An 11,806-nucleotide genomic window follows, 5' to 3' on the forward strand; every position below is an offset into this window, starting at 1 on the left:
GTAGCTGGGGTTATAGGAGTCTGCCTCTATGCCCAGCCAATTTTTGTATTTTTGGTAGAGATGGAGTTTCACCATGTTGGTCAGGCTGGTTTTGAACTCCTAACTTCAGGTGATCTGCCCACGTCGGCCTCCCAAAGTGCTGGGATTACAGGCATGAGCCACCATGCCCGGCCAAATATTTATCTGTTCTTTATGTTAGAACCATTTGAATTCTTTTCTTCTAGCTATTTTGAAATGTGCAATAGATTGCTGTAGACTATATTCACCCTACTGATCTAACACTAGGTCTTATTTCTTCTGTCAAACCATATATATTTGTACCTGTCAATTAACTTTCCCATCTCCCCTCCTCTACCAAAAGGCCATTGTTTCATCAGCAGCTCACAATACTGTATTCTTAGCTTATTATGTGCTATCCTCTTAATTCCATTAGGACTTGCTTTGAACATGTAATTTTATACCCCTCAGTGACAATTATCCACATCTTGTATATATTTCCTTGAAAACTGGTGTCTCACAAGTAGTGATGGTCTACTTTCAGAAATATGGTGAGACGGTTAGAGGTGGGACTTGGGTAGGCATCAGGATCTTTGGTTGTGTTGGCACAGAGATTTGTTCCAGTTTCCCAAGTCATTCATTCTATAAATATTTAGGTGCCTATTGTGTGGCAGCCACCTCCGGCGAAGGGACAGGAGTCAGCATTGAGCATTTCAGTCTCTCTCATGGAACCTAGATTCTGCCAGGATGAGATGGACAACACAGAGAAACAAACGGAAGTACACTGAGTCCTCACTTAACATTGTTGACAGGTTCTTGAAAACCTCTACTTTAAGGGAAATGATGACATAAATCGAAACCAATTTTACCACAGGCTAATTGATGTAAGCAAGAATTAAGTTCCTACAGTACATTTCTGATCAGGAACTTCTAAATAGATATAAAATGCTTCTATATTTCACACTGAAATGAACGCGAGCCTTACATACAGTTAAAAAAGATTATCAAGCACAAATAGGATATTTACCTCACTTTTAGTGAATCAGTGTGTGATGGCAGTTGAAGTGGTCGTATGAAATCAAGGAATAAATGTTTGCAAACTGAAAATTGTGAGGAGTACCTTGTGCCACCACACAGTTCAAAAGTAATCACAGATCTGGTGGGCTCATGGAGTACTTTTGCACTGCACCGTTTATTGTGGTGCGTTGGTACGATCGTTGTAGACTCTGCGAATTTTTATTTGACAAGTTTCAGTTTATTCACTTATTTTCCAACCTGCTTATTCCATTTCAGAGTCACCAGTGGCCAAAGCCTTTCCTAGCAGCTCAGGGTGCAAGACAGGACCCAGCCCTGGACAGGATGCCATCCCATTGCAGGGCACACTCACTTTACATGAACCATTTAGACACAGTGACTACTCTCATGGAACATCTTTGAGATGTGGGAGGAACCCACAGTACCCAAAGAAAATGCACGCAGATATGGGAGAACATGCCACCTTCACACAGTCAGTGGCCCTGGCTGGGAATCGATGTTTTTGTTTTTCTCATCAACATTATTACAAAACAACATTGAGATAAATGACATTATTGCAGACCTGCTGTATAATATAATGTCAGGTATAACACAAGGTAAAGAAAACCAAATCACCTTAAGTGGGTAGATAGTGATGAGGTGAGGGATGCTATTTGAGGTTTTGTGGTCAGGGAAGGACTCCTTTTGCAGTGACACTTAAGACTTGAATGTAGTGAAGAAACAATCTGTGTAGATATTTACAGATGAGCATTTTTGGGCAGAGGCCAGCAACTACAGATGACCTGGGTCAAAGGCATGCCTGATCTGCTTAAGAAAGCTTCTGGAGGCTCATATGGCATGAGAGAGGAATGACAGGAGATGAAGTCTAAGAGGATGGCAAGGTCTAGATCTTGTAGGACCTTGCAGATCACATCTAGGGATCAGAATTTCTTATGAGGAAAAGCCACGGGGAAATACTGAACAGGACAATAATTAATTTGATGTTTTTAAAGGTTCATTGTGGCTGTTGCTTGAGGAACCAAAGGGCCAGAATGGAAGTAGAGAGATCCATGAGGTGGTTACATACTCTAGAACATAGCTAAGGGCAGCTTGGAGGAGGGTGATGCGGTGAGTGTGGTGAGCACCATCAGATTCGGCAATGCAAGGTGAAAGTAGAGCCAACAGGGTTTGCTGATAGGTTGGAGGATTAGGGATGCAAAGGGGAGAAAATCAATGATGATTTCAGGGTTTTTGGCTTCAAATATGTTTTCTCATAAAGAAGGAGAGAGCAGTCAGCTATGTTAAATGCTACTGAGAGATTAATTAAATTGAAGACTCAAGATTAACCACTGGATTTAGTAACATAGAGATTATTCATGATCTCCACAGGTGACTTTAGGAAGCTGACTGAAAGCATGGTTGGTATGGTTTCAAGAGAGAATGAGGTTGTCTCTTTGGGAGATGCCTGATTAGATACAGGAGAAACTCATCGGGGAAAGTGAAGTCCTTGGTAATCTTTCAGTTCTTAGTTTGGGTGATAGGGTCACGTGAATTCATTGGATTAGTATATGTTACATCTTACATATATAATTCACATACAGTTGACCCTTGAACAACATGGGTCTACTTACATGCAAATTTTCTTCTGCCTCTACCACCCTGAGACAGCAACCCAACCTCCTTTTCCTCCTCCTCTCAGCCTACTCAACATGAAGATGAGGATGAAGACCTTTATGATGATCCATGTCTACTTCATGAATAGTCAATCTATTTTCTATTCCTTATGGTTTTCTTAATAACATTTTCTTTTCTCTAGTTTACTTTATCGTAAAAATATAGTATTTAATACATACAACGTACCACATACATGTTAATCCACCACTGTTTATCACACCGGCAAGGCTTCCAGTCAACAGCAGGCTATTAGCAGTTTTTAGGGAGTTAAAAATTAAATGTAAATTTTTGAGTGCACGAGGGGTTGGCTTCCCTAGTTCTTACATTGTTCAAGGGTTAATTGTATTCCTTTCTACAAATCAAATATTGCATGTAAAGATATTTTAAATGTAATAGAGAAAAATAATGGAAAGAGGAATTGGAGACAGAGAACATAGATCCTTTTGTCAAGGAGATTCACTGCTAAGAGAGCAGCAGTTGGAGGTGATGTAGGGGATGTGGTGTCACTCCCACATAGCACCCCCAAGTTTGTATGTGTGTATACTGATGGAAATGATCTTCCAGCAGAGAGGGAAAGAGTGATGATGGAACAGAGAGACAGATCATTTCAAGAGGGGAGCTCTTGGTTACCAAGAGGAAATGGGATGGAGAATCCAGCCACAAGAAGAGGGTGGACCCTAGATAGGGGCAGGGCAGTTTCCTAAGATAAAAGGCAGACTACAGAAACACTGCTGCATGAAGGTGAATAGATTTGTGGTGGCAGGTTGTGGAATTTATTTTCCAACCACTTTTGTCTTCTCAATGAAGTATGCAACAAGGTCAGCATCGAAAGCAGGGATGGGAGAGGAAGAATTGGAGTTTGAGAAAAGAGAAGGTGTGAATTAGGGAGTGGGAGAGAGGACACAGGAATCATGCAGGGTGGCTTGGGTTGTGCTGACGGCCCATCTGTGGCTTGTGGTAGTGAATTTAAGGGAGACCATTGGCATGGTGGTGTTGTCTCTAGCCCTGGGCAGCTGTTCGGGGGTAGAAGAGGAGTAGGTAGAGCTGAATTTAACCAGGACTAGGGTTTTGCCAGGCTAGTATTTGGAAGGGAGAGGGGTAAGTTCATTGAGAATAAATGCAACAGAGCGATTCTAGTGGTAGATAAGGGAATCTAAGCTTTTTAAGGAGAGAACGAGGTCATAAGCAGGCTTGGGATGATGGGCAGTGGCATGGCAGGAGGGTCAAGGGATTATTAGTCCTAGTGGGGTTGCAGAAGTGTTTCCAGGGAAGTGCTAGAGGAAATACAATGAAAAAGTGGCAGTGGTGATTAGATAGTAGAACACTTGAAGCTGAGATTCTAGAAGCAACGTAGTTACTACTGACAACAAAGTGTAGGGTATGACATGGGAGTCTGTGGCAAAAGCAGGTTGGAGGCCGGGATCATTAGAGGTGAGTTGAGGGGTCAGAGAGTTGGAGACAGAATGACTACTGAGATCATCACATGATGTGACAGAAGTAGTGGGAGAGGTAAGGGCCATGCCAGGTGCTAAAGTCTTCAGTGACTGGGGAGGAGTTTACACAGTTGTGAACGGGGGCGAGCAACAGATTCTACCATTCTTTAAAGTCCTGGAGGTTGCTGGGAAGATAGAGAAATCACTGCCTGGAAGAGGCAATGAGAAAGAAGGAGGACTCCTGCCCGACCTCTGCTTTCCTATTTTTTAATTTTATTTTTCAAGACAGAGTCTCGCTCTGTCACCCAGGCTGAAGTGCACTGGTGCAATCTCTGCTCACTGCAGCCTCTGCTTCCTTGATTATAGCAATCCTCCTCTCTCAGCCTCCCAAGTAGCTGGGATTACAGGCATGTGCCACCATGCCTGGCTAATTTTTGTATTTTTAATAAAGACGGGGTTTTGCCATGTTGGCCAGGCTGATCTTGAACTCATGGCCTCAAGTGATCCTCCCACTTTGGTCTCCCAATGTGTAGGGATTACAGGTGTAAGTCACCACGCCTGGCCCCTACCTCTGCTTTCCTTTAATGTTCCTTGTATACTTTCCTTGTCATTTCTCTGCTTGAGTGCCTACTATCACATTTTGCTATTATGCTTTGAGATACATTTATTTTTTGAAACTCAACTTCTGCCCTTGGAGAAGTGACTAAATGAGTCGTATACAAGTAAAAGTGTTATCCTGATGCTAATTCTCCAACCATGACCTAGGAAGTGGCATTCTGCTGCTGGGGAAGACTTCTCAGTGGAGCTGGGAGTGAAGATATCTGAGAAGTTGTTTCTCTCCTCACCCTTGGGATAGCAGATTGGGCCAGATGGAACAGGGGCTTCAATGCCAAGATAAAGACTCTCGCCTTTATATAAGGAAGTTCCTAAAGGCCTTTTCAAGCAAGATCACAAAAAAGTTTTCAGAGGGTTCACCAGCAGACTGGACTGGGGCAAGAATGAAGGCAGGAAAGCCATGTGGGAGGCTCTGGCAATAGTTGGAGAGCTTGAACCCAAGAATAGAGGTGTGCAAGGAAGGAAGGGACAAATATAAGAGGTGTTTCGCGAAAAGAACCGGCATGATCCCATCATTGCATGTTGTGGGGAGGCGGGCAGAGGAATGAAAGATGTCGCCCTGGTGTTAGGCTTGGAAATGGGAGAATATTGACACCACTGTAAGAAAGAGGGAGATGAACAGGAAACCTAAATTTGGAGGCAAATTTAATAATTTTTAAATATTTTAATAATTTTTAATATATTTAAATAATGTATTAAAGAGTTTAATTTTTAGATAATTTAAAAAATTTTAAACATTAATATCAAAATATTTAATTTATTAATATTTTAATAATTTTTTGTTTTTGAAAAACATTTTTATTCATAAAAGCAACACAAAATCATGTGTTCTTGCATTATAAAATACAGGGAAATTAGACAAAACATCATTAGAGGTAGAATCTTGGTATAAAAAATCTTGGTATATATACTTCTAACTATGTATGTACGGGGGTGTGTGTGTGTGTGTGTGTGTGTTATAGCATAAATGGGATTTTTTTTTTTTTACCTAAAGTTGCATAATCTGCTTTTTTAAAAAAACACTATGCTGTAAATCTTCTTCTTTGTCATTCCTAGCCTACCACAATGTCGTTTTGAACAACCAGAGTAGTTTATCGTGCGCATGATTTGTTATACTGACCCTCCCTTGTTGGAGATTTAGGTTATTCTGGTTGTTTTTCTCCATTCAATTCTTTTGCAATAGCTAGTTTTGTAGCTAGATGTTCACATTCACGATCCTTTCCCTTTTTTAAATTGAACTTGTGATTTTGAGGGAATTATAGATACACACGCAGTTGTAAGAGGTAAAACAGAGATCTCTTGTTCCCTTTGCCCAGTTCCTCTTTGATGGTAATGTCTTGCACGCCTGCTGTACATCACAACCCAGATGCTGACACTGGACCAGTCAAGATACGGGCCATTTCCACATGATTATTTCTTTAGGTTGATTAGAAATGAAACTGCTATTTAATATTTGAAGATTTTCAATCCATATTGGCCAGTTGCTCTTGAGATAGGCTGCACCAGCCGTCCTCCCAGGAATGTCCCTGGGGAGGCTGCCGACTCTCCCACACCCATCCTCCCCCTTTCCTCAGGTAATAGCACCCCCAAGTGTATCTGCCACCTGGAGGAAAGGGGAGCTGGGCACTGAGCTGGGCCCTCGCTTCTCCAGTTGCAGATTAATTTCCCAGCCACTCTCACAGCTAGGTGTGGCCACATGACTTTGTGTTGGTTGGCCGAATGCTTAGGAAGGGACGTGTGCTGCTTCTAGGTCCTTCTCTTAGGGAGATTACTTTGGCCATTCTCTTTCCCCTGGTTGATGCCTGAGAAATGACCACAGCTGGAGGGGCCTTGGAAACACATGCTGGGGGTGGCAGAGCCACAAACCTTGGGTTGCCCTTCCCTGAACCACTGTGTGAGTGAGAAATAAACTTTGATGCTATTTAGGTCCCTGGATTGTTGCTGTTGTTAATATAAGCAGCATAAGAGTATCTTTTCTTTTAAACTGTAACTGACACTTTGCCAGTTTAAGGCCTACTGGGGACTAAATGTTTGTGTGTCCCCTCCTGACTCTGCCACCACCTTTCAAATTCACATGTTGAAACCCTAATCCTCAATATGATGTTATTTGGAGGTGGGGCATTTGGGAGGTAGTGAGGTCTGAGAGTGGAACCTTATAATAGGATTGGTGCCCTAATCAGAGGACACAGGAAAGAGCCATTTCTCTCTTGTGTGCTCTCTGTCTGTCTGTCTCTCTCTCTCTATCTCTCTGTCTCTGTCTCTCTCTGCCATGTGAGGACACAGTGAGAAGGAAGCTATCTATAAGGACAAAAATGTTATCTTTTGTGTTTTTGAATGGCAAAAAGGTATCTTATGTTATTTACATGTTTAATGGTTGTGGAAATACCTTGGACTTCTTAAGTGGGACATTAGCAAGCAGCTCTATGTTATACTTTCCGGCTTAACTCTATGCTCCTGGTTGAACTGGGAGTCATCCTTCCCTCCTCTTTCTCGCCCCCACCTCTAATGTATCAGGAACTCCTTTGGTTCTACTTTCCAAACAGAGCCTCCATGGCTACTACCCTGTTCCCCACCCCCACCTCCCACCTACATCAGAGCAGACAAAGGAAACCATTGGAAAGGACCTGAGCTCAGGGCACTCCTCTGCATAGCCCTCCAGCATTCTCTTCTGGCCTCGACAGCCTCCTTGCCCATCCTCAAGGTGTCAGGCAACTGAATGGAGTCCCCACGCATCTGCTGCCCCTCTGTCTTCATGGTTCACCCTCTCACCTCCTTCAGGTCTCTGCTGAAACGCTCCCTTCTCAATGAAGCCCATGCTGGCCGCCTGGTTCAAATTGCACCTTCTCCCCCTTAGCCCTCAACAGTCCTGTCTGTCCTGGCTTCACTTTCCCCTACAGCACATATCACCTCCAACATACTAAATAGTAAATAATCGACTTAATAGGTCCATTGTTTATTTTTGTCCCCTTTTCACTAGAATGTAAATGACATGAGGGTAGGGACTTGGTTTATTTTGCTCGCTGTTCCATGCCAAATGCTCAGTACTATGCCTGGCACAAAGCAGATATAATTAGTTTCCTGTAAGCACTGTAATATTTACCAGGAACTTCGTGTCCAAAACAACACAAATCTATTATCTTACAGTTCTAGATGTCGGAAACCTGAATATCAGCTTTGCTGGGTCAAAATCCCTGGGCAGGGCTGCGTTTCTTCTTGAAGCTCTCGGGAAAAGGTGGTCCTCTTGCTTTTTCCACCTTTTGAGTCTGCTCGTATTCCTTGGCTCATGGGGGCACATCACTGTGACCTCTGCTACTGTGATCACACCTTTGTCTGTAGCTCTGACTCTTCTGCCCCTTTCTTTCTTTTATAAGGACCCCTGTGATTACCCTGGACTCACTCAAATAATGCAGAGCAATCTCCCCTTCTCCAGATTCTTAACTCAGTCACAACTGCAAAGTCCCTTTCTCCCTTTTGCCATATCCACAGATTCCAGAGGGTGGACATCTTTTGGGATATAATAGGGCATTAATCTGCTCACAATAATAGGTGATCAGTAAATATTTGTTGAATGAATGAAGGAACAAACCCTTTGTTTCTACCCGTTGGAATAGTAAATAAATTTCAGGCTTTGTCCTGCTTGCCGTAAATTTAGTTCTAGTTCAGCCAGACTGTCTTCACACCTGGCATTCTAGTGGCTAATTGTCCCCAGAGGATTTGGGCTGTACAGCACCCTCTACCCCAATCTGATGGCACAGCTCCAGGTCAGCTCTCCTATACTGTTCCTTGTAACCTCTCCCTCCATGGGGCTTCCGTCGGCTTGCTGTGCAGCATGTGCTGATAACAGCTCCCACTGCACTCCCTATCTCTGCTTTTCAGGTGCCTCAAATTTCAAAACACCTTACAGGCTGTGCCACTAAATCACCCTCTCAGCACTGATCATTAATATCCACTAACACCATCTCCAGGGGGAACCTTCCCCAAGCGTGCTGTGTAGGCCTTAGATCCTTGCAGTCCTGGGGAGCAGGGCTGGGTGTCAGTGCTTCAGGGTTCATAAGTTGGAGGAGTGGGAATTGGAAGAATGGGTTTTATAAGAAGGTGCAATTACAAGCTTGATCATATTGTAGTTGCTACAGCATCTAAGGAGAGATGCCACTCATTCATTTATATATTCTTCTAATATTCACTGAGCACTTTTCAGAGTGAAGGACTGGCATGTGCTTCTTTCAAACCACATGAAATGCACCTCTGAGTTAGATGCTCACCATGGCTCCCGGGGACAGAGCTAAGACCCTCTAGTGGGTGGTATCATGAAGCAGATTCTATAGAAGGAATCATAACTGGTCTGCTGTAACTGTCCAACAATAGTATGGACTCTTCACCAGGCAGTGGTTTCCCCGTTATGGGAAATGTTTAGGCAGAGGCATAAGGGATTTAGAGAAGACTCCTACATGGGTGGGAGTTCAGATCATGAGTTTTCTTCTAGGTCTAAGATGCTGTTTTTCATTAAGTTGGGGTACCACGCTGGATAGAGCCATATGGTTAGTACATTGGTCACTGTTAGACACAAATGAAAGAAGCCACCCTGGCTGCCCTAGCAGAAAAGGAATTTGTTTATTAACAGATATTAGGTTTCTCATAGAATGGTTGGGATGCTTTTCAAAATACAATGGGGGCTGAGCTTCCAGGAACAGGAAGCCACTCCCACTTGTTGCCGCCAAGTGCTGGATGCCATCCTTACCGAGAGGGACTGGAAGTGCACTGGAGATGTTTATTAAACCCGGCTTCTCTGTCCCCTTCCTTCCCTGGCTCTGTGACTTGTGTCTACTCCTCAGCTCTATTCTTTCTTTTCTGACGTTGCCTTTGTAAGAATATGGGTTCCAGTTTGGAATTTCCCTATATATTACTCTAAATACTTCCTCTGGGAGATAAACAGAGTTGGAAAATAAAAGTGAGACCAGTGATTGTTTCCATGCAGATAGCATCAGTCTTTGTTGACATCTGCCCCCTCTGGCACTAAACTCAGTTAATCCCAATGTGATTATCTGGCCCACATTTTTCTATTTCTTTTTCTCCTTAGGGGTAAGAGGTGAAGAGTTAGTATTTATAAAGTAAAAATTAAAAGAAGATGATGCAAATTCTCCCCTCAATTTCCATATCTCAGAGATAAACTTTTCCTGTATCTTCAACTAAGAGATTTGTTTTTGAAAATCTAAACTTGTAACGTTATTTATTGAATTTTCCCCTATGGACAGACATTGGAGATTTCCCTGTTGTTTGTTATTACAAACAGTGATGCAGTGGGCATTTGTGTGCAAATATCCTTAGGCGTTTGCTGCTACTGTTGTAGGAGAGTTCTTGAAGGAGGATTTCTGACACATAATTCACGTGCATGTGAATTTATCTCCAGATAACGATAAATTTCTCTCCACCAAAGTTGTCAGATTAACATTTTCGCCACTAGTATATAAAGGCACATTTTTCTGTACTCTAACACTAAATGTTAAATTTTTTCCGTTTTTAGATAAGAAATGCTTTCTCTGTAAAAATGTTTCTTTCATTCTTTATCAGTTGGGTAGCTCTTTTTTGCTTGTGTCTGGTAGACATTTTTGTTTTTTGTTTGTGATATGCCTGTTTATATCTTTTTTTTTTTTTTTTTTAAGAGTATCAAATGATTTTATTATGAAAGATAAGCCATTTACCGACCACTTTCCTAAAAAAAACACAAATGTGAGAATAAAGTAAACATACGTAAGACTCACTAGCCCCCGCAGGACAGAAAGCAGCTCTGGACAGAGAGCCTGCAGATGAGTTTCCTTATACCTCATGTCTGAACTTTTCACATATTCTAGGATTTCATGTTTTGTTACCTAAGACAAAGGAAAGGAAACTGGCTAGAAGATTCATGTACAAGAAGGTCACAACTTTAAAGCTATCTGATGCTAATGACTTGTACAATCTAGTTGGGAACTCTGAGAGACAATATCAAATAAGCACTGTTAAATACCACCCCCAGTTAACCTTTACTGTCATTGTTCTTTCAAACCGTCTTTGGGATTGGTTCTATTCTCTCACTGTAGCTTTTGTTTATCCCAGAGCACAAACCCTAAAGTCCATGTGCAGTCTCCATGTTCAAGTAAAGTCTGTTTCAGGACAACCCTGGGTTGCTGTAGTGTTTCTCTCTCTGTAGTGTCTACTTGGTGTCACACCCCTGGACAGAGGACCAAATGGCAGCACAATGCAGGGGGTGACATGGTCAACTTCCCTGCTGCTGAACCTGCTTCCCTTTCAATCTGTTTACTGCCCATAGTCAAGGTTGAAATCTTTAGACCAGTGACGACCTTGGCCTATCTTCAGTCTGAAGTTGTTCTCTTATGTAACCGAATCCATTTCTTCGCCTAAAATGGAGCTTTCAAAAGGTGACAGGCATATTCTTAGGAAGTGTCCTGAGATGGAGCTGGTGGGTCCTGGCCGTCGGGCTCTGGAGGGGGTGCTGGCACAGCTGCTTTTTTCTGGGCTGCCAGGAACTCATGAATTGCTCGTTCTATTTGTGGCCTGAAGATGTGGTTTAGTTTTGGATCCACCACCTGAGAAATAATCCTGTCTACTCCAGCTTCCAACATCCCTGACTGAACCACACTCTGCCTCAGACCATTTCGCAATTGGTTTTTGTTCATTGTAGGATTCCATTCCTGCTTGTCCAGATGTGTTGACACAAAATTATCCACTTTCTGCCTCAGGTTTTGGTAAGCTGGCTTTGTGTCCACGTCGGCCAGGCAGTCCCGGCGGAAGCTGTCAAAGAGGCCCCGGCTCTTGAGCTGCTCCACGATGAGGGCGATGAGCTGCGGGTCGCCGGGAGGCAGCGAGGCGGGGTTGATGGGGTCACCGCCCCCGCCGGCCCCAGTAGCGCCAGTCGCTGCCCCGGCAGAGGCCTGGCCCGCTCCGCCGCCACCCACCGCGCCCGTTCCCCCGCCGCCGCCGCCGTCCGCCATGGCTGCGCCCCAGGCCCACAAAGGAGACCGACTATAGCTTCTTCTCCAGGACAGAAGGTCTAGAATGTGTAGAGGCGGCGAAGG

At 43.4% G+C, this 11,806-nt stretch overlaps 1 protein-coding gene across 2 annotated transcripts; it reads right to left on the reverse strand.

Annotated features, from left to right (window-relative positions):
* Window positions 1-10,372: 10,372 nt before the first annotated feature.
* Window positions 10,373-11,806, reverse strand: LOC116562294 (biorientation of chromosomes in cell division protein 1-like). 2 transcript variants are annotated; one of them, XM_032294452.1, is made up of 2 exons: window positions 11,361-11,806; window positions 10,373-11,163 (listed from the first exon to the last, which is right to left on the reverse strand). In XM_032294452.1, the coding sequence occupies exons 1-2, from the start codon at window positions 11,720-11,722 to the stop codon at window positions 11,103-11,105; spliced, it is 423 nt and encodes a 140-aa protein (XP_032150343.1). In that variant the 5' UTR covers window positions 11,723-11,806; the 3' UTR covers window positions 10,373-11,102. The 2 variants fall into 2 exon arrangements, with proteins under 2 accessions (XP_032150343.1, XP_032150342.1); XM_032294451.1 differs by having other exon boundaries at window positions 10,373-11,806.

The sequence above is a fragment of the Sapajus apella genome, unplaced genomic scaffold (assembly GCF_009761245.1).
Source record: "Sapajus apella isolate SASKATOON/1434 unplaced genomic scaffold, GSC_monkey_1.0 scaffold32, whole genome shotgun sequence".
Classification (NCBI taxonomy): domain Eukaryota; kingdom Metazoa; phylum Chordata; class Mammalia; order Primates; family Cebidae; genus Sapajus; species Sapajus apella.

Coding starts and splice junctions, on each gene's coding strand:
- LOC116562294 (XM_032294451.1), bottom strand. CDS start 11,722: ATGGCGGACGGCGGCGGCGGCGGGGGAACGGGCGCGGTGGGTGGCGGC.